The sequence below is a fragment of the Conger conger genome, chromosome 4, assembly GCF_963514075.1.
Source record: "Conger conger chromosome 4, fConCon1.1, whole genome shotgun sequence".
Taxonomy (NCBI): domain Eukaryota; kingdom Metazoa; phylum Chordata; class Actinopteri; order Anguilliformes; family Congridae; genus Conger; species Conger conger.
This window is the reverse complement of record NC_083763.1, coordinates 53781991-53805379: the sequence shown is the minus strand read 5'-3', so window position 1 is coordinate 53805379 and position 23389 is coordinate 53781991. Positions and strand designations below refer to the sequence as shown.

General features: G+C 40.0%; 1 protein-coding gene across 6 annotated transcripts; it reads right to left on the bottom strand.

The window, feature by feature from the left end:
• Positions 1-139: 139 nt before the first annotated feature.
• mak (male germ cell-associated kinase) lies at positions 140-19014 on the bottom strand. Of its 6 annotated transcripts, none has more exons than XM_061238028.1 (15): positions 18801-19014; positions 16069-16336; positions 14223-14277; positions 13962-14083; positions 12591-12673; positions 11067-11199; positions 10237-10408; positions 9451-9618; positions 8603-8941; positions 7891-8084; positions 7638-7780; positions 7071-7202; positions 4894-5007; positions 4449-4544; positions 140-1574 (listed from the first exon to the last, which is right to left on the bottom strand). In XM_061238028.1, the coding sequence occupies exons 2-15, from the start codon at positions 16167-16169 to the stop codon at positions 1414-1416; spliced, it is 2013 nt and encodes a 670-aa protein (XP_061094012.1). In that variant the 5' UTR covers positions 16170-16336; positions 18801-19014; the 3' UTR covers positions 140-1413. The 6 variants fall into 6 exon arrangements, with proteins under 6 accessions (XP_061094012.1, XP_061094011.1, XP_061094013.1 ...); XM_061238027.1 differs by having other exon boundaries at positions 18807-19014; XM_061238029.1 differs by having other exon boundaries at positions 4449-4541; positions 18807-19014.
• Positions 19015-23389: the final 4375 nt, after the last annotated feature.

Genomic DNA, 23389 nt, shown 5'->3' with positions numbered 1-23389 from the left:
TTCTGGATCTAACACAAACTTCAAAACCGAAAATGTATCCGAAATTAAAATAATGAATTTAACATGGATTTTTGATAATTATTCATACTCTTTGTAAAGACTGATTTAACGGTACAGTAGACATAAACAAACTCCAGTGTTTATGGCCATTGTTATTTAATATTCAAGATAAATATAAAATAAATACACAAAAGGAACTTTCGTCAGTAAATATTGCTGTGTAAAATTAAATGCATACATGAATGGCAATTACATCTTAAACCAGTAGTACACCAAGCTGATTACTATAGACAGAACAATTATCAATACAGATCAATATGCTGGGGTACAGTGAACAGGAGAACTCTGAACTAGATCTCTGCCTAGATATACATGTAGAATCCCAAAGACCCATTAGGAATCCCTGAGTGAATCAGATTTGCAAAGCACACGTGGGACACAAATGTTGTGTATATATTTAAAATTGTATTATTTTTTTCCCCCATTACCATTCCAATTTCTGTAGTGGGAAATACATATTTAGAAGCTGATCAACAGCGCTGGAGTTTGGCAGTTGCTTAATTATTGTTTGGATGGATTATAAAATCAGTTTTACCATACTGAGGAAATCCTGAGGTTATTCAACACTTGGAACTTAATGGAACAGATTCTTCTTCCTTAAATTCAAAACTTCCTAACTTGAATCTGAACACTGGGAAAGGAGCTGTGTGGCATGGTGAACCCTACTATGGTAGTGCTGAAGGATACATTTCATCCTGTGTCTGGCATACAATCTTAAAAACAGAGGGTCAATGTCTTACTGAGAGAAAAGGTTGCACATTTTAGGATTTTACTGTTAATATATCCAATTTAATTAAGAAATCTGAGGAACCTTGTTACAATTTTATTTTATTTTTTATATATTCACCCTGCTTGGTTCTGGTTGATTAAATCACCTGGAGACAAATTCTATCGAAGTGCTGAATGACTTTTAAATTTCAGACAGAGGAGGGTGAGGAAAGGAAACCATAATATTGACTGCGCACAAATGCACAAAAAAAAGATATCAGAATAGGTTTGATATCACAACTGGTGCTGTTTGGGGTGTGTGTTCATGAAAATTTGTGTTGGTATGCTTGGATCAAGTCTACCTTGATAAAACTGAAATAGACCTGCCATGATTTCCAAGACAGTAAATTTAATTTATAGTCCCACGTGTAAAATAACAATAAATAAAAATATCAATGTGAAAATACGATATACTTCATAACGTGCCATGCACTCTGTTGAGTGTATGTTGGTACGCCAATGATTCATGGCGGCATCAAGGCAAAGCTCACAGAATCAGGTTTTCCTGGCATAGTGCAGTCTCTATGTTGTACATCACTTGTGTGTGATGTGTCTATGGTTAAACACAGTGAATGGAGGGATGTGCTACCGATGGTTTCCATATTTGGCTGCCCAGTCTGTCCTCCCATGCACGGACTGAATAGGTCCTGGGCTGGTCGTAAGGCTGCCAGAGTTTCTCCCAAGTGTCGCAAAGCCCATTCCTGAGATTTGAGATCTTGCACCCTTACTCTTCCTCCCTTCATATTCTGTGGGGAAATGATGTATAAACAAATTATTATACAAACATCTTTACTGATAAAATTATTTAAAAAATTTAGCACACAGAGCATCAAAAACCCTGTTGCTTGTGCTCATCTCCTGCAGTGGGTATCGTGGCAATTTATTGAATAGACATATAACATTGTTATATACAGTGGGAGCAATAATTATTTGATCCCTTGCTGATTTTGTAGGTTTGCCCACTTACAAAGAATGGAACTGTGTAGAATTTTAATCATAGGTACATTTTAACATTGAGAGACAGAATATCACAAAATAATCCACAATAACATCATATAAATTTTTATAAATTTAATATCATATTTTCACATGAAATAAGTATTTGATCCATAGAACAATAGGACTTAATACTTGGTGGAGAAACCTTTGTTGGCAAGCACAGAGGTCAGACGTTTGTTGTAGTTTTTCACCAGGTTTGCACAGATCTTGGGAGGGATTTTGGTCCCTCCTCTTTGCAGATCCTCTCCAAATCCTTAAGGTTCTGAGGCTGTCGCTTGGCAACTTGAAACTTCAGCTCCCTCCACAGATTTTCGATGGGATTTAGGTCTGGAGACTGGCTAGGCCACTCCAGGACCTTAATATGCTTCTTTTTGAGCCACTTCTTTGTTGCCTTGGCCGTATGTTTTGGGTCATTGTCATGTTGGAAGACCCATCCACGACCCATTTTCAGTGCTCTCACTGAGGGAAGGAGGTTGTCGCCCAAAATTTCCTGGTACATGGCCCCATTCATCCTCCCCTCGATACGGTGAAGTCGTCCTGTCCCCTTAGCTGAGAACACCCCCAAAGCATAAGGTTTCCACCTCCATGCTTCACAGTGGGGATGGTGTTCTTGGGGTTGTACTCAGAATTTCTCTTCCTCCAAACACGGCGAGACGAGTTGATGCCAAATAGCTCTATTTTGGTCTCATCTGACCACATCACCTTCTCCCAAGCCTCCTCTGGATCATCCAGGTGTTCTTTGGCCAACTTCAGACAGGCCTGTACATGTGCCTTCTTCAGCAGAGGAACCTTGCGCGCAGAGCAGGATTTTAATCCTTCACGGTGTAGTGTGTTAGTGATGGTTCTCTTCGTGACTGTGGTCCCAACTGCCTTCAGGTCATTAACAAGCTCCTCCTGTGTAGTACTGGGCTGATCCCTGACCTTTCTCATGATCACTGATATCCCACGAGGCGAGATCTTGCGTGGAGCCCCAGACCGAGGGAGATTGGCGGTGACTTTGTGTTTCTTCCATTTTCTAATAATTGCTCCAACAGTTGTTAACTTCTCACCAAGCTGCTTGCTTATTTTCTTGTAGCCCATCCCAGCCTTGTGCAGGTCTACAATTTTGTCCCTGATGTCCTTAGACAGCTCCTTTGTCTTGGTGGAAACGTTGGAATCTGATTGATTGTGTGGACAGGTGTCTTTTATACAGCTACATAACGATGTAACGAGTTGACACAGGTGTTTTGGGTAATGAGTTGAGATTAGGAGTGCTTCTTAATGGAAAACTAACTGGTCTGTGGGAGCCAGAATTATTGCTGATTGGTAGGGGATCAAATACTTATTTCATGCAAAAATACGATAATACATTTATAAAATTTATATGATGTTGTTATTGTGGATTATTTTGTGATATTCTGTCTCTCAATGTTAAAATGTACCTATGATTAAAATTCTACACAGTTCCATTCTTTGTAAGTGGGAAAACCTACAAAATCAGCAAGGGATCAAATAATTATTGCTCCCACTGTATGAGGAAGGAAAAAAGCAAATAATTGGCATCTTATTCGGCAGGTCAAACCGTTATTATTTTATTCGGCTTCTGAAAAACCCCAATGAAGTGGATTTTTTATGCTTTGCTAAATATTATAAAAGCACCAAACTATTGATAACACATGAGCGTCACACCAAACCGGTATCATTAAATGCAAACTATAATCAATATTATAGGTATTATAGGTATGCATTTGTACTTTGTTATTCTCAGTTAACGTGCACTTATATTTTAACGTTGTTAAGCTACTTCTGAAGATGCTGGTCTGGGAATGTTTTTAGTAGACTTTACTTGATTGCTCATATTAACCAGGCTAAATTGGCTAATGCATTAGACGGCCCTATTCAGAGCAGCATACATTGTACATTGTTGTGTTGTAAGTCTGGACAGGACCGTCTGCTAAATAAAGGTATTGGGTAACGTCAGCTGTGAAATAAACTACTAGCCGAGGTAGGCCGATGAGATGCTCCTTTTTTTTGCGATTTGATTGGAGCTCCCAGTATGATGCAAGATGACTTTGCGATTTCCTACGTGGCATTCATCAACAGAAAATACCACTCTTTCAAAACAGTGTCTGCCGTCTAGAAGCTAAACTTCATAACTTATACCAACGTCACGTGTAGAAATTGTCCCCCAACCAGTGAAGTGGCGACAGTGCATGGGCGTGGGGGACAACATGTTTACCATTTGCTCGTTTTATTTGGTTCAAAAACGACTGTAGCAAAGGCCTCGGTATTTATAAAAGCAAACGCCAAAGATTTAGCAATTTAGGATAGAAATGGAATTCGCGATATTTCTACTTTACCATTCTCTACATTTTTTGTTCATTTTAATAACCTCGTCATCTATGTCCATTCACCTTTCTCTGATCTAAATTACTTTACTGGGCAGAAAAAATGCATTCTCAAAAAACATATTGTGTGGACTACAAGTATACAGTATACCATTTTAGCTGCCACTTAAGATTGTGTTATATTATAGAATACTTCAAGTTAAATGCTACTAGCAAAGTACAGTGTAGGTGGACTGAATAGAAACAAGCCTGCATTTGCTTTCTGGCTGTGTAAAACATATTCTTGCAAATTACCTTCATTTCTCTCAACCAAGGCTTTATTCACAGTGGACTTTAGCTTTGATGTACTCAGTTTGTCGTTTCTAAGATCAGCTGTGGGTGAAAGGTCTACTAAGAGTGAGAAACAGAAAGAGATGAGGGTTAATACAGAAAGGAAAGTAGTCAGGAGTGGCAGGTAGTGAAAGAGAAGAGTGTTCAGTGTTAACCAAGATGAATAATTAATTGTTCTACCCATGTCTTACACATTGCTAGAGGCAGGCTTTGAATTAAAAGTTGGCTGAAAGCTTTTGATAGAGTAATCTGAACCATATTGAAATGAGGCAAGCAACCTGTATGTGCTGTAGAAATGGCTACCATTTGTTTATTGTGACAGTACTAGGAATGATATGAGAAGTACTGAAAATAGAGAGTGATAAACTATAAATGACTTGAGTTACTTGTGCTTAGGAAGGTGACTTACTTGCAGATTGGCCTTCTAGAGGTGCAAGATGGATCCTTTGTCCTGCAGATCCAACTTCTTTCTTTTGAAAGGATGGAATATAACCTCCAGTAGGGTAGTTTGTTACAAAGTTCCCTATAAAACGAAAAACCCAACAAAACCATGTTAAATGACTGGAAATGCACTATTCACTGAAAAAGTCAGCTATGGTCAAAACAGGCCATGTATTCACATCTAAGCATCCTTTTTGGCCACTGCTTCTTTGAAATGACTCATTCTGTTATTCCCATTCCTGTGGGACCTGCCATTTTACTAAGCCCTAATTACCTGGGTTTATTTATACATTAATTAAAAGGGATGTGGTTTAACCTGCTTTGTGCACATTTCAGATAGTGTTACTTGACCAATAGTACAGTTGAAATAAAAACAAGCATGCTGGGAAATCATAAAGGTCAAATGCAATCACTGGATGAAAGTTCTTATGTTAAAAAATAAGATTCAAAATAATAATATAATGTATGCATTTGGCAGATGCTCTTATCCAGAGCAACTTTAATGTATACAGCTGATTCTTTATATAGAATCAATTTATACAGATATTTACTGGTTAGGTACCTTGGTCAAGGGCACAACAGGCTTTTGAATGGAGCGGAGATAGTGACTGAACCTGTAAGCCCTGAGATCAGTTCATGTCCAGTTCTCTAACCGTTGCACTACACTGACACCGCACATAAATAAAACACTAAGTACCTCTGAACTGCTCTAATTTGTCAAATGTCTTTTCTTTAAGAGGCATGCCCGAGGGGGTGGGGACACTATCCATTCCATTTCCACGGAAAAGGAACAACAGCATGAGGTAGAAGATGTAGAAGTATCAGGTGTCCCCAGTTTCGCTAGTTTGTTTTGTTATTTAAATTAGCTGATCAGAATCAGTAAGCGTTTTTCACTGTGTTTTTCTTAGCAACTGTGAATAGCAATTGTTAGAAACTTAGCGATCAAACAATTAGTCTATTTAGCAATTATCAGGTTGTCTAGGTGTGCTCAGAGCAATATAACAGCACTAATGTATAATTATTTTAGTATTCGGGGTATTCTAGCTGCCAATCGTGGTATGCTAGTTGGAAAGTTCATGTACTCTTCAACGGTTCAAGTTTTATCTATGTGACTTCAACGCACTTTTCCCTGGTTCTGATTTGCACTTTATTATATGTCGCCTTGGATGACTGTAATGTAATGTCATTTAAAGTAGGTGAAAGAAAAGACCAAATTAAGTGACAGCATGGAAAGAAGAAAAGAGTACAAAAGCATGACTTCAAAAAGCAGGTGAGCTGATTAAAAGTTTACTGGAAAATAACAATAGCAGCTGGATTTTGGCAGGTGATGGAAAACAGGATACAGAACAGAGGCCTTAACCAAATCTGACTTTGATTGAGAACCTGATTGTAAGGCATCTTAGACTGCAGTCTGAGGGGACACTTGATCGTCAGCTGCTGTCTTAATACTTCCCTGATCTCATGAATTAAGAATCAAGGGAAGTTGAGATATGCTTTTTGTGTGGCGGTCAACAGAACAAATGAATAATAGAGTAGTTTCTCCATGGCAGGGCCTGTAATTTAAGCTTGCCGAAAAACTTAAGTAGTAGTTTTTAAGTAGGATTAAAGACCAACGATGCATTGGAAGAGTAGAATCGCATTGTAATGTTATGTATGTGTCATCTGTTATGTGCAACAAACAAGACACACATACAAGTGTATTTTAAAGAAGTGATGTGACTTCTAAGAGGTTAACTGCAAAATGGGGGGGAAAATTGCTGGAAAAAAAGAAACTGAAAGTGCACTATACAGATATCTGATAGCTGATAAAAAAAACATACACGGTGAAGCAGCATGCAAATCGCTAGAATTTGAACTGAATACCTGAACTGAATATAATGTCTACAATAATTTAAATATAAAAATACATATAAAATGTCCCGTTTAAATTAATTTTTTTAAAATTATGCAAGGCTATTTTCAAAAGAATTTACAGGCAAAGATAAAAAGCAAAGATAGCCGCTCATTAGCTATCATTAAGATGGTCATACCTCCAATGTGACTTATTTTCTTCCAGATGCTGTGAAATGACGATGCCTTTGCATATGGACCACATTTAATAATCAAATCATCTTAATGGCTAACCAAGAACCGGCACCTAAGTACCTGCATTGACCCTGGAAACAGACAGCCCAGCTCCAACATGTCCGTGCGGCTTGTTTATTAAAACCGAGTTGTCCCATAGATCTCTGCTTGGTTCCTTGTTCACAACCAAAGGTGTACTCTTGGGGATCACCCCTGAAAGAAACGGAAGGAAGCTCAACAGTCTACACTGACAAGTACGTACGGGAAGGTAGGGCAGGGACACCACTAATTAACCCACTAGGAAAAGGGAATCTAAGACACAGTCATGCAATGGGCTTTCTGTTCTCTTCAACACAGAACTCAAGTTCACCCTTCCTAGCATGTAAAAAGACACTTCTGTTCAATCTCTTTCACTCAAATACTGGAACAATTCTTAAGGGGTGGAATCTAATTTAAACAGTATACTTCATTAGTATTGAAAATCACACTAAACTCCCAGGTATAGAGAAGCCAATTAGATGCAAAACTGGTCCAATTGTAATGGTATGCTGCTGAAATTATTACATCCTGACGGACATTATTGAGAGGGTCCAATCCTTAACAATCCTTAAGTAAGATGTATTTGAAAGCTCCACATAATGCTCATACCAGGAAGATATCTTGACTGTCGAAAGTAGTGCTGTCTGGCTGAAGAAGACCCTGAAACTCCAGAGTCAGCCCGGTTGACATTGCTGTTGCTCTGTACCTTGGTCGCAGCACTGTTGATACTGACAGGCTTTGGCTCCGTGAGCCTGCAAGACATAATAAACCCAAAATAACCCCAACGTATTTACCCAAACTTCTGAGGGTCAGCATCAGGGCAAAAGGAGAAAGGGAGAAATTCAGAACGGTTCAAACTTGCCGATAGATGGAATCCGCTCTGGGTCTCTCTTTGAAAGAGACTATGCTGGGCCTTTTGGAGTAGGACACCCCCGTGACTTCAGATTCATCAAACTGGTCCCAGCTGTCCAAGGCTTTCACCGTGGTCTGGCCCCATCGCCTCCGCCCACTCCTCATGCCCAACAGGCTATTCTCGTCCCCCCCTGGAGCATGCCTCTGTCGCAGTGAGAAACATCGCCCAGTACATTCACACAGCTTACTTTGCTTGGAAAGAAAAGACATTTAGTACCAAATGACAGCCAACAGGCACGGTAAATAATACACATTCTTGTTTCTGAGTGAGAGAGAATGCATACTACCACTTGCTCTTCTTCATGATTAAAGTAAAATAAGCTGTCAGCGGTCTATAGAGAAGGCTGTATATCATACATATGAAATGACTACACTGGGCACAATTGAATTCAAAACAGATGTACTGGATCTTTTAGCATTTAATAATTTATTTAAAGTCACTGTGATTATTCTGCATTTACACTTAAGCATGCAGCCTCGGTTCAGATATGATTTTTGCCAGGCACAAGAGCGCAAGTTACACTAAATCCTGTCCAGTCTAGTCACTCTGTATGGCTAGCATATGGCTAGCTGTACATCAGCTGTACAGGGATTGGTCTCAGCGCCAGGGTCACCTGTTAGCTTGCACCTGTTTTTCGCAGGGCTCGCAAGGCGCGGCTCACCGGTAACGAGTTGGTGTTGAAGCCGTGTCGCACGAAGGGCTCCTGCTTGTAGCTGTCTGCTTGCGGGGCCGTCTTGGCGTAGACCTGAGGCAGCGGAATCTGCTGCAGGGGGTGTGGTTGGTGGGGGTGGTGTTGGTGTTGGTGGTGGTGTGGGTGGTAGTCTCTGTCCACAGCCTCAGCCTGGAACTTGATGGCGGGCTCGGAGGCCGACTGCAGGTCCGACTTGCACAAGGAGAGGCGTTTCATCTCCGAGGCCTGGGCCATCCGCATCTGATCCTGCTGGTGCTGGGAGGGGGGGCCCAGCACTTGCCCCACTTGAAAGTAAGGGTACCTCAGGGTCTGAAATGTACCACACAAGAGTTCCTTTTTAACTGACGAGTCCAAAACGGAGTCTATGCATGGTTTTCAATTCTTACTTTTGAATGTCCTGAAACTATCCCGTTAATTCATTCAGCATTAATTGTCCTTGAAATACAAAACCTTTCACCATGGAAATGAAGTATTCTTTGTCAGGTCACCGGACAGTGTGTTCTTTATAATCCTGCTGCTGCGTTTGATCAGAGCAGTTGAGCTCATATCATAATGTTCAGCATTACATTCATCTGTGCTGCTGTACAGGCATGCTTGACAGTACAGTTATTTAGCTGATGCTTTTATCCAACGTGACTTACAGTTGATTAGACTAAGCAGGGGACAATCCCTCCTGGAGCAATGTGAGGCTATGGTCCTTGCCCAAGGGCCCAACAGCTGTGCAGATCTTATCGTGGCTACACCAGGACACCAGCCTTCCAGGACCCAGTCATGGACCTTAGTCACTAGGCTACAGGCTGACCAGTTAAACTTTGTACCTGCACTGCCGTGGGTCGCTTTTTGGGGTCCCACTGCAGCATGTCCCTCATTAGCGATAAAGCCTCGTCGCTGGCGTTGGGGATCAGTGTTTTCAGGTTGGTGGGAACACACTGTGGGAAGCGGAAGTCCATCGCAGCAGCAAGCTGGTAGCCTTCTGGCCAGTCAGTCTGTTGTAGGGGGACATCAGCAGTGTCATAATGGCTAGTGGATTATTGATTGCTTTAGGTGTAGTCACTGATCTGACCCTACAATTGATTCAACTACAATTGAATGGCCAAAATTTGAGATAGCTACTGGAAATACTTTGAGGATCCTTATTCAAAGTAGTGGAAGAAAAAAGGTACTGCATATTGTTGTGGAGGAAGTAAGTGAGGAAATTACTCACCAAAATCAGAACATGACACCATTACAGATCAAAACGAAAGTCAGATACGAGTGTAAAAACATACACACGAACAGGACTACACTACACTGTTATTACTATTAAGGCTAATATTCTTTTTTTTGTATTACTCTTAATAGTTTTAGTCTAAAATTTATATCCAAAATATTTATTTATAATCAAATTTTGTTTGAATGATAGCGAAAAGACCACAATCACACTCCAGCCAAATGTGTCCTACAAACTCATCTTAGCCCTGTCTGGGGGAATGGGGCTCAAGAGCGAAATAACAGAAAACCCCCCCACACTTACAATGCTCTCAATGTGGTAAGGTTAATAAAGGTTAATAAAGGGCCAGACAACCTCTCAACCAGGAATACTCTCGGTCAGCTCAGTCACTGACCTTCTTCACCGTCCCGAGGACCTGGCAGATCTTGAAGATCTCGTCCACCTCGCTGTTGCCGGGGAACAGAGGGCGGAGGGTGTAGAGTTCAGCCATGATGCAGCCCACGGCCCACATGTCGATGGGCGAGCTGTAGGCAGAGGACCGGAGGAGTACTTCTGGAGCCCGGTACCTGGGGAGATACAGCCGCGGCACTGCTCAGACACGTCACTGCAGAGAACGGCCGTCTTAACAAGCGTTTCAGTCATGTAATGAGACTTAAGATCTTATTTTTTTACTTTCAAGTAGAACATATTAGCTTAAGTTACTTTTTGTTTGACACGTGAAATTGTCTTACCCCATTGGCAGATTGACTCTTGAAATGAGTCAATCTGTCTCAATGGCAATATTTTTGCCTTATTTAGCACAAAAATAAGATCTTAAGTCTAAATACAAGTAAAATACTTGTTGAGTTAAATACTCAACTTATTTTTGTGTTTTTTTGCAGTGTTCTGCTATGGAGAGGGCAGGTGTTTAGTGCCCAGTTCTGATCACATGCTCTTCTTTTGATTCTGCCGCATTACAAAGTCAGTCAGTGTTATCATCCAATTACTCAGGCTGAGTGTTCAGATGATAATCTCTGTGACGAGAACAAGACAAAGGGCAATCACATTACAACTGAGCTTATTGTTGAGATGCCTATTGTTGCAGCATGGCAAAGTATTTACGCTGGGTACTTCTGAAAAGGAAATATATCCCTTTCTGAGGAATAAAAAATGAAATCTTCCTCTGTTTAACTGTTTGAGTAGCAGTATTTGAATATCTGCTTATTCTACATGAAGGTCCCTTACCATCTTGTGGAGACATAGTCTGTGTATGGTGGACGAGAGCGAATCTCCCTTGCCAGCCCAAAGTCTGCGATTTTCACTAGCTCCGGGCCCATGCAGAGGAGGTTCTCTGGTTTCATATCTCGATGAAAAAAACCTGAGGGAGCGCCATGCAGTCATGTGCAAATCTCTATATGTAAATATTTTAGCAGAACTGGCTTCATTTCTTGATGTGTGTACATTAAAGAGCCCCTACTGTTGTTTAATAGGCACTTGAAAAAACATAGCTCAGGGAAACTGTTTGACATACAATGCATTTAGGAATCAATAGTATAAAAACCGTGGACTTGGTGTATACTTTGCATATTAAAACACTTTCCAAGAGTTTCATCTGCTATGAACTTATGATTATAAATATGAAATTTATTCAGCTAATACAAGTGGGTATAATGTACATCTGCACATGTTTGCTTTATTATCATGGAGGATAATATTCCACATAAATATCCTCAAAGCAATTTAAACTGCCAAACACATTGAGTAAATGAACACAATTCTAGCGTAAAGCCGGAGGTGGAAAATCCAGGTTCGAAAGTACTTTTGTTTTCTTGTAATGAAACATCTCAAGTACTGTTTGCTTGACAAGGGAACATTTCTTACCCCATTGGCAAATCTTGAAATGAGTCAAACTCTCTCACTTCATTGGCAATATTTTTGTCTTTGTTTTTGAAATATTTTAAGATTTTAAGAAATAAAATATAAAGACAAAAATATTGTTAAGACTGGCTTATTTTGGGGTGCAGTGTAAAAGTCCACCCCAGAATTTTGTCCCAATCACCTGGATTTGCTAATCAGCACAATTCTTTAGCCAGAAGGTGGACCTAATTAGTAAAATCAGCTGGGTGAGTTCATGGGTGGAAGAAACATATGGCAGGACTTTTACTTTCTGACCCCTGGACTTCCCACCCCTGGGTAAAGCAGGCTGCACAAATCTACATGTGCATAGGATCTTCACAGATGGAAAGACATAAAGACTAAATAACACACAGTGAGCACTTTTTTTTTAGGTATTTATAAGATTTATTTTTTAGACTTATTAACTCTTCTGCTGCGGTAGCCTATCCACTTAGAGGTTTCACACGTTCTGTGTTCAGAGATGCTCTTCTGCATACCACTGTTGTAATACGTGGTTGTCTGCATTACTGCCACCAGTCTGGCCGTTTTTTGCACCATTCTCTGCTAACTCTAGAGACTGCTGTGCATGAAAATCCCAGGAGATTAGTAGAGCACCTTTGGTCAGAAAAACAGCTGAACCTCTTGACCATGTTGGCATGCTTTTACGCATTTAGTTGTTGCCACATGATTGGCTGATTAATATTTGCATTAACAAGCTGGTGTACAGCTCTATCTAATAAAGTGATCACTGAGTGCATAACGATGAAGGCAGTAATGCAATGCTCAGATGCTTCTACTTGCTCAGAGGCGGCAACAAGCACAAACCCCACAGGACTGAGGAAAAGAGAGAAGAGCCAGAAGAAGGCTTCTTACCATGCTTGTGCACAAAGGCCAAGCCGGACTGCACCTGGAACATGATGTTCCTAATCTCATGTTCACTGAACAGCTTATTTTCCCTGGCAGCAGAGGTGAGGACAAACAAACAGGAAGGAGAGAGACGGATGAGGAAGGTGATTTCAGAGAGGACATGCAGGGAATGGCCGTGCACATTAATTACAGATTATTTAACGCCACCAGCCGAGCTGTGCGGGATGACTCATGCGCTGGAATCACCCGCCAGCCGGGCAGGAAACGGAGCCATCCGCTTTACATTCCCCGTTTCTTTTACTTTCACGGAAGAGACAAACAGTCATTTGTTACAGGCAGCTGATTATGAGCTTAAAGTAGATGATAGGATTCACACATCCATCCAAATGAAGAAAAATGACTGAGTACCTACCTAAGGCTGAGACTCCTACACATAACTGAAATGCTTGTTGTGAAACAATATATTTGATCATCCATTCTCTCTTCATATAATAGCGAGGTGCAATGTACTGTACTTGTTATGTGTGTCCAATCAGTAGCAATACAAATAATTAAGCAGTAGCAGTCAGGCGATGAGCATGCAATGTCTATCCAATCATAGCTTTTAAATCGTGAAAATACTTATCTTAGAGACAACCAAGCAATTCAGACAAACCCATTTTGCGAGCCTGATAGTGTTTTTTTAGAATAGTATATACTTTGATAATGTACTCAGTTATTCTTGTTCTTTGGGTGGCAGGACACTGCAGGTCCAAGATAAAGACCTACCATGTTTATGGATAAATGAAAGCCCCTGTAATATTTGATAGGTAATGTTTCTGACGACTGATTCAGCGAACAACTTGCTTCTGCAATTGAAGAACCAATACATCGTAACAGTCAAACTGATGGATTCTTTACAACCTTAAAGTCCGATTCACAGTATTGTTCATTTTCCAGAACAACTGCAAAAAGAACATTCATAAAAGCTTTTTTGCTGATTGTTACTGAAAACAATACACAGGGCATTCGCTATTTACTAGAAACAGTAGTTGTAAATCTGAGATATACCACTCTACATCAGCTATTGTAGATTTAATCTGTAATGCAAAGGTTGCCAAAAAATACTTGAATGTTCAGTTGGACATCAATTTCAATTTACGATTTCTTGGTCAGTTCAATCACAAAAAGTTTTTTCAGGCAAAAGTTGCTATTTAACACACAATAGACCAACAGTTAATGTAGGGCAGGGGTCTACATTTTATAGACAGGGGTCTATAAAATGTTAGCATAGAGCCCTGTCAGGGAAAGAACAATGAGGAAATGTCCTTCTAATAACTGAACTGCAGAATTTTTATTTTATTATTATTTATAATATTTGATGTGAAAACCCCTTACCTGTCTTTCATAAGCTGGTAGAGATTCTCCTTCATATATTCAAAGACGAAGTAAAGGTGGTCATTCTCCCTGATAACTTCCTTTAGTTTCACAACATTGGCATGATTCAGCTTCTTGAGTGACTATAAACAAACATACTTTGATAGCTTAGCTTATAACAGAAATTTAACGCAAAAAAAAATAATTAATTATAATAATCAATAATTTGGATATCTTGAAAATATCAAAAAAGTTATATGGATCAGGATGCATAGCACTTACCTTGACTTCTCTCAAGTTCATGCATTCTTCCCACGAATAAAACTTTCTCTTCATTCTGTGATGAACACCAGCATATCATTGTAAAGAAATAATTTTCAATAATAAATAGCTTGTCTCTGATTCTAGATCAACATGAGCCTTTTCACACCATACCATCTGTCAACACTTGACTATAGTCAGTATCATATTCAGCAGACCCCCTCAATGGCAGTTCTAGAAACTGAGCAAAATAACTCCAGCAGATTACACATATGCTGTGGTTTTCTGAAAATTAAATGGACAAATTAAATGAATGATATATACAGTGGGCTCTAGAATTATTGTCACCCATGATTAATAATAGGCTAGTTATTGACATAAGCAACAGAAGATATCTAAAAAATAAGTCTAATACATACCTAATAAAGGGCTCACTGTATGTAGCTAGCTACCTGGCATGCAGGTCCAATTGAGCAAAACACAACCCAGGGATCAAAGTGACTTTGACACTCCAGTTGGAATAATGTAACAGGAGCAGAACATGCTGATAATGTCCTTCAGGGCGACCGCTCATGCGGCAAACGGGGCAACACTACACTCTCCACTTTCACTATCGTCAAAGAAAGGTATCGCTTTACGCAATAACCGTTCATTTACAAACACAGCCGCGGAGGCTTCTGTGCCGCATCCATTATTTACGTGCCTCAATGAAAACACGCATGTAAGCCGCCATTGCTTAGTGAAGGCAGCGAGACATTAAACATGACCCGCACGCTTAGTCACCATCCCGCCCGCACGACTTATCTTAAAAGTCACACGCCATTTTCCCTATCAGATCTGTGAGGATCGTGAATAAGCCACCAACATAGGTCACGAAGGAAAACACCAACATTTGGGGAAATATGACTTAGACAAGATGTTCAATTTCATTTTCATTTTTGCATTTTGCATTCATTGGCTCAATGTCCATGTTAGCATAACGTGTTAGCTTAGCATAAAGACTTGAAGCCTATCGGAATCAGTAGCCTACCACAGAAGTTAGCCTAACTATAACCACTGAACACACATGTACCCTCTTCCATCTTCCGCTGGTTGAGTGCAGTGATCCATGCACCTTCTGAAGGTAGTTTTAATAGGTAGAAGTTCTCTGAAAAACAGTATCTCTCTAGTTGCTGTCAGGTGTATTTCTTCACTTTGAAAGAGGTAGGCTACTGACTCCTATAGGCTTCAAGTCTTTATGCTAAGCTAACACATTATGCTAACATGTAAACTGAGCCAGTGAACGCACAAAAATTAAATCAAACATCTGTAAGTCGAACAAAAATTTCCCAAAATGTTGGTGTATTCCTTTAAGTCGGCCTGTTCAGGGAAGAAGCACCCAATTGATTAAAAATGGACTGATCGCTGGCTGGTAGTGTTACTGTGCGTGAGAAGCCGAATTGCTTGACCAAAGGCCATTTCTAAACAAACTTCTCATGCATTTTAATTTCTGAGAAAAGAAGCTCTTCATAACACAGGCCTCTTGTTTCAGGACAACAGTGCTTCAGAAAGCATTGATGGTGGGTATAATGAGTTGGTTTAATTACGCTTGAAGCTTCTTTTACTGCCAACATCCTTGAATATGGCTAAATATGGAAGCCTTATTCATGTTATTCAGTGATATGCAGAAAGTTCTGCTGTGTGCCCTGCCACCTACAGAAAGAGTGAAAACAGACAAGGGGTGTCTGTGAATTTAAATAATAAAGCCATTCACCCTCAATCTAAGACAAGACAGCTTTGAGAAGTATATTCCCCACTGTGCCACTGTAGGTTAAAAACCACTGTGGAGCAGGAGAAAATGGCCTCTCGTGCGGAGGGAGACACTTACCGTTTGATAGCCACAAGCTCCCCTGACTCATTGCTCTTCCCCATGAGCACACTGCCGTACGTGCCATCGCCCAGCTGTCTCAGCGTAGTGTAGCGGTTCATCCTCCTCGGGTTAATCCTCTCTTGGCGGGATATTGCATGCGGACACCTGCTAACAGCACTCACGCAAAGCAGGAATTCCTAGGGCAGGCCTCCATCCAACCGACCACTGCTTTTCCTAACGGGCCCTCGAGGAGACTGCCGACGGTTTACGCTCCATCTCCACGCGCCTTCAAAAAACAACACAAGAAATGGCCTCCGAATAAACCTTCTGAAATATTCACACACCAGAACCAGTGATTCAGCCACTGAATAATCCCCGACTGCAGCTTATATTAGAGGTTCTCCTCATCTCTGTGAGGAAATACCATTGCATAACTGCAGAAGTGCTCTCTCTCTCTCTGTATGCTCTGAGAGACAGATGTGAATGAGTAAAAGCAGGCATCCCTGCTTGTAAAAGGGAGGGAAAAGGGAAGTGCATTCCGCCTGCCCTGACAGGCCTCAGTTTAAGTGCTGGCCAGGGAAATAATACAGGTTTGAGTAATTAGGTTCACCGAGGTACAAATAGGATCCCACTTAGCCATGACACTCGAGACCACTCGTTGCCTCTCAATCTCATTCGCTGTCTATTCGGGTTAAGGTTGAGGCGAAGTTGATCAGAATGTAACATCGTGGGCTGTAAACCACAATGTTTGTTTTTTTTCCTGACTGCTAACATACTAACAACAGCCATAAATATGTTAGGGATACAGTAGTGCAGTGCTGTACATTGATTTTGTTGTTCTGTACATTGATTTGTTCATTGATAGAAGCTACTCTGGGGAATGTTAATACTGCATCAGCTTGATAAGCAGCGACTGAATATCATGCTCAGTGTCCTGATCCACCAGGCCATATTCTGTCAAACCTCAGCGTGGCTAGGTATTACAAATCCCCTGTTATAACACACAAAACCTATTTGTTTTATGTTATCTTTGTGTAGACCTTTATTCAGTCTACTATGCCTGCTGTTTAGCCCTATTCTTAAATGGATAGCTTACTACTTCAATGACAAATCTGCTCTGAAATAGGTTATTTGACAGAAAACAATAATCACTCATTTTCTCAAATAGTATTCATTCAATGTCAACACTGTGAGAACTAGCTTGTAAGCATATGTTCAATTGTCTCTATGTAGACATGGACAAACTCATGGTATCTTCAGTTGTTTTTGTTTTTTTTCTCCTGACCATGTTTTTCTGTCCTAATAACATCCTTGGTAATATACAGAAAAGTCCTTTTCTGTTAGAATACTAAAGGCAACACCCATCAATGTTGCTATTAATATAGACAAATCTATGTACCCGCTACAAGCTAAATTGGCAACATTTCAAACTGGTATTGGAATAAGTGATGTGTAATGGCCCATGAGAGTGCTCTTTAACTTGATGTATTCCTGTAGCTGGTCTATGTGCGCATGAGAAATGTCATTCGATCATTGAACATTTTGTTGATAAAATATGTCATATTAAACCATTTATTTCTTGGGGAGATATAAGTGGGAGATACAAATGTACCCTATAAAAAAAAACCTTGTATAATCTGGTAAATAAAGCTTTGATGCAAAGAAAATTAGATTTCTTTGCTGCAGCAGTCAATAAAGACAAAGCATCCGTCTGAAGTGTGCATGAATTAGGTTATGTAGAGGAACATGGCTTAATCGTTTTGCCTCCCCTGCCTACCATATTTCACGACTTACAAAGCTAGATTCCATACCAGTATGTATGTACTGGTGTGCTGTGCACAGGGTGTGCTGGTTGTATGTATTGTATGTATGGGTTTGGTTTTAACGTGAAGCATTGTAGTTGAACTTGTAGCTTAAACGAGATAGTCGATTTCCCCTGGCAAACATCTCTTTCTCTCTTGGCATGCCTCATTGCAGAATACAGTGATTCACTTGGTAGTATTAATATGCAATGTGCAATATGCAATGTCAAATATGATGCATGGTGTACTGTAGGCTATATACTGTAGGCTATATATCTGCACTTCTGTTCATCCAAGTTCTTTGCTTTTTTTATTTTACTTGATTTTAGTCTGTTTGAAAGGGGAATTAAGAAAGATCTTTAAAAAGGCAACTTAGACATGCAGAAAGTACGGTGAAAGCAAACACTAAACGTCTTACCAGGGAGTTGTACAGAACAGACCATTCTGTAAGCGCTCATGCTCTTCCTCACCAGTCATAGTGATTTAGACAAACGATTCATCTAGTCCTCAATAAATTAATCTTAATGACTAGTAACAAGGAAATTAGATAGATTCTATTTAGGTAACATATGATTGCATATTCGGGTTTGGTTCAATCAAAATTATGAAAAATTGTAATTTGCCAATAATTTGTCTATCAGCTATGATGGCTTGGTTTCGGACATCATATGAAATATGTAACAGTTAGCTAGCTATCTTGCTTGTTGGAAAAACATGTCAGTGTGGCAGAATTTCGGCGTGACATCAATTTAAAATTTAAGATTATTCAGCTAGTCTAGCAAGATACCGTGCTAACGTTAGCTAATTAAGGAAGCGATAAGACAAAGTGTTGAGGCTAGCTAGCACCGTTAGCAAGGCAGCCAGTATCTAACATATAGTTAAGAGTATTCTAATTTATTAGCAGCGAATGATTTGTCATCTATCTTTCAATCGCCTTCTTGCACTTACACTTACCGCCAATTCGCCGTTTTCCCCCAAACTTGTACCGTTATCTGTGAGGCCAGCTGTGGCATTGGCTGTGATAAAAACGCAGTTCTCCCCACCGAGCTCCGGCTTCAATATTATGGTTGTGTGCGACTCTTTCCCCTAGCAACGAGGAGTCCGCCTGAGTTGCCAAACGCAATGGCTTGTGGTACGTTACCCCACAGAGAAAAATGCCGTGCTCCGCTTCTCCCACGTGTCATGTATTGCCAAACAGACGCAAAAGAGAAAAGAAGAAATAATTAAAGGCAAAATATGGCGCTTTATCCCTAAAGTGTCCTATTTTCTCTTTAGAGTATACAGTTTGCATGACGTTTAGGTGACATCACGGACTGAGCTGGCGAGCAGTGAGGGGGTAACGCACAATCATAAGTCACCATCTTTGTTCAAAAGCCAGTCCCTAGGTCTAACGTTAGTTATTTTAATCAAATTTGACATATGCTGCAATCCAAACTGGATTTTTTTTTTCTTTAAATTCCATATTTTATATTGTGTTTTATTTGCATCTAGGCTATACACATAATGTTACCCTATAGAACACATAACCAGCATGTAGGATATCGCATAACGCTAACCCTTAGTAAGATATTAATGCCAGTGTTTTAAATTACAAGTTGAATATTTTCCTATTACCTAAACCTCTTTTTCCATTTTTATACGTTGGGAAAATGGCACGTGACTTCACGATGTCGTAATCATTTCAACCAAATGTTCATTGTGTCTTGCTTGTCTGCTTAAGCTGATTAAAAGGAGCAGAGCATTACCATGCTACCTTATGGACAACCTTTAATTTGTGTTTTGGTGGTTTCTCCAGTAGATGGAGCAATTAATCCATAGATTTCCGTGGTGTGCAGGACAAAAAAAATCAATGGATTGAATGTACAATCCATTTTTATTATTATTGTTTTAGTGCTTCTTCAACAGTTTGATTCATTACTGTCTGTTACTGGGGTATATAAGTGTAATAACTTGGCTCATTGGTTTAGCAAAGATACTGCAAACCTGTGTCTAAGGTTGGGTCAGGAATATGATTATAGTTGTCATTCTAGTCAATACAATTTAGTCAATTAGGGCTGATTGCTACGAGCAAAAGTTAAGTATATCTAATATAACATGTACACTCAGTGAGCACTTTATTAGGTATTTTGTAGACCCATTAAGTCTTCTGCTGCTCTAGCCTATCCACTTATAGCTTAGATGAGTTTTGTGTTCAGAGATGCTCTTCTGCATACCACTTTTGTTGAGATACTCAAACCGCTCCAACAATCATTTCACAGTCAAAGTCAGTTAGATCACATTTCTTCCCTATTCTGACATTTGGTCTGAAAAACAACTGAACCTCTTGACCACATCTGCATGCTTTTATGCATTTAGTTGCTGCCACAAGATTGCCTGATTAAATAATTGCATTAAAAAGCTGGTGTTCAGGTCTACCTAATAAAGTGGTCACTGAGTATATATATATTTAGTGAGAAACATGTATGTACAAGCTGATTTGAAATAGCAGGATGTACATTAAATACAACTATGCCCACTGTAAATAAGTCAGTGGTACCTACCTTCCAAAAGCTGCGGTTGGACAAAACAATTCCACACAGGCCTAGAAACTGTATTGCTGAGGTATGTGTTTATCTAATTGATCACTCTGCACAGTGGTCTCTGTCACCTCTTCAGAGTAAAACCATCTCCACGCCTAGTCTGCTTGCATGCAAAATCAGATAAGCCAGATGATATACCTCATTTATTTTACACCCTTTGTTCCGGGGTTGCTGAATCAATTAATACCAACACCGACTATGCCTGAGACAGCCAAATAAAATGTAAAAAAAGAGAGAAAGATAAGCAAGTCAACTGCAAAGAACACTCATTTTGATCATTTGTTTTGAGGGGTGATCGAGTTCCAGAAGTTGACTGTCCTTGTCAGAAGCGGCCCTGGTTTTGATTGATTAAACCTGGGATGTGCTTTAGCCCGAGGGGTCAATGCAGCCAGTAAAAGTGAGCACTACTGGATGTCTAACAGTCCTGGTTGTCTGTGGGCCATACTTGGGGGTCCAGCCCGTCTGTATTGTTTGCATAAGCTGTCTGACTGTGTTTGTAGTAGCTGAAGGGCATTATGTTGAGCGTGAGGTTTGAAGTGGTGCGGTGATGAATAACCGGCTTCCTCTAGAACTGTCCCATGGTGGCCCCTCTTCCTCACCCTTTCCACCCAGCAGAAGTGGATGTATGTGGTAGTGTTTATTATCTGCCACAGCCCATTTGTAAATACCGATGTATGATTAATAAATTATGGCAGTGAACAGTGGTGTACTGTACACCGTTTTCATGTATTTTTCAAATCAAGTAGATCAGAATTGCGACTCAAGAAATCAAGTGTACAACACACACACACCACACACACACACACACACACACACTCTCTCTCTCTCTCTCTCTCTCTCTATCTCTCTCACACATACACTCACATGATATATACAGTATATCCAATAAATAAATATCGAAGAAATGTACACGTCATTAGTCAATAGTAGGCAGTATGTCCATGTTCAAATAGACGCTCCGTAGCTGTTACTGTAATCTTTTTATTTTTCAGACTGAATTACATTCTATGGCTTTGCAGTTTGGCTATAGCCTTAGATGAAAAGTGTAGAGGAATGTTTTAATTTTATGTCTATGTGATAATTGTGAAAGATAAATAGATAAATAAAAACATTCAGTAGAATGTGTTTTCAAAAGTAAAATGTGGCAAGGGAAATGACATTGCACAATAATGGGGACGTTTACGGGAAAGTTGTGAGACTAGTAGCATAAAATTAGTAGGGTAAGCACTTCTGAGTGAACACAGAGAGTAGTCAGCAAAAAATATGGCTCAACTGTCACCAGGCAATCACACCTGATTTCAACAGTCGTCCTTTGCCAAGATAACACAGCTAAAAAAAAAAAAAAATGGAACATAGTAAGAGTTTGAGAGGATCATCTAATCCAGGCTACTTTGAAAATGTAATCATACTTTCTCTTACTCAGCTACATAATGGACCAAAGCTTTGAAATTAATATAACTACGCCTTGAATAGTTACAAAAACCACTTGGCATACTTTCAAAATAATTACATATCATTCTCTCCATTGTGATCTTTCATCCCCGTTTAATCCTTGACATCATCTGCTTCCAGAGTGTCTGCTTCAACAAAAACACCTTGTCATTCACCTGGGTAATCGTGAAATACCGTGTTTGTACAGTGCAATTTGTAGGATTACCTGCACATATTCTGGTAAGAAAGGCAACTCTGAAGTGGAAAAAGACAGAGGCCTTGCTAAGATGAATTTTTTACGGGATATTTCACATTCCTTATTTTTTTACCACAGACACTACATTTTTACAAAATAGTCTTGCAATCAGTTGTTTAATTTGTATTTGTTATTACATATGACACTACTGTGAAACAACAACACGAAGGATAGTGTAGCACAGTGCTACTCAACTCCTTGTCCTGCGGGCCGCAGTGTCTGCAGGTATTTGCTCCTACCGTGCTCTACACTACGTGATTTCACAAATTATTTTCCCTGCTTGGTTCAGATAATAAGCTCATTAGTGAAATCGGGTGGTGTTGCGCATGGTTGTAGCAAATACCTGCAGACACTGCGGCCAGCAGGACATGGAGTAGTTTGATACTCTATACACAATCTTGTATGTTTTGCCTACATGTGTTTTTTGGACCAAGAAGGGAATATGCTGATGTTATTGAAAGGGAAAGTATCTTGTATGAGGATCTCACAAAAACCACCTTACAACTGTTCCTATATAAAAAAGCAGGTTCTATTTTCTGTCATTGAAGTCTCTTAGGTGGCATTTCCAGCTAAAGTGCTTGTGCTTTGGGTCAAGTTCCAGATTCTGAATTGAAGCCAGCCCCAGCTGTGACCAGGGGTCTCAGAGGATGACACACAATTGGCCATACCATCACTCAAACAAGGAGGCTTTTAGTTAACAGGGTTTTAGTCTTTATCAAGAATGGCTGTTACATTAAGTAAATCAGCCATTTCCAGCTGTGAATAAAATGCTGTTCAGTATGTCTTCACTGACCATTAATCAGTAGACTAGAGTATGAAGAACTTATGGTGGTTGGCAGCATGTGTTTAGGAAAATGTGTGTTAGTTAGCAGCAACAGGAAAGAGAAATTCCCTTTTTTTAAATGGCCGCAGCAAAAAAAAAAGAAGTATTTCAGCAATTTCCGTTTCGTGCCAAAGAGGTCAAATAAAGGTTTGGAGTGGCACTTAGTGCTACTGTACCATAGGCCTACAGCTGCTCAAAACAGGAGATGGAGCACTTCATAGAATGCAACAAAAAAAATAAGACGAGAGGAGAAAGCAAAAAGCAGGAGAAAGCCATTTCATTTGCTGCCGGTGACTTCAGTGAATCCACACAGTGGCACACTCCGCGTAGCTGGTGGTACTCTTGCGATTGATGTTTCCTGAGTGAGGATGGGACTTGGTCCCTCTCAGACAATTTAACGCTGCTCAGCTGCCTCCATGCTGTCTGCGTAGGTTGGATCAGCTGTCCC

What these genes read in the sequence shown, in the direction of transcription:
- mak (XM_061238028.1), bottom strand. Translation starts at nt 16,169, where the DNA reads ATGAACCGCTACACTACGCTGAGACAGCTGGGCGATGGCACGTACGGC. An exon ending in TCAACACCAACTCGTTACCG is followed by an intron (nt 8,085 to 8,602) that starts GTGAGCCGCGCC and finishes TCACTGCGACAG; the next exon opens with AGGCATGCTCCAGGGGGGGA. An exon ending in ACAGTCAAGATATCTTCCTG is followed by an intron (nt 7,203 to 7,637) that starts GTATGAGCATTA and finishes CGTTTCTTTCAG; the next exon opens with GGGTGATCCCCAAGAGTACA.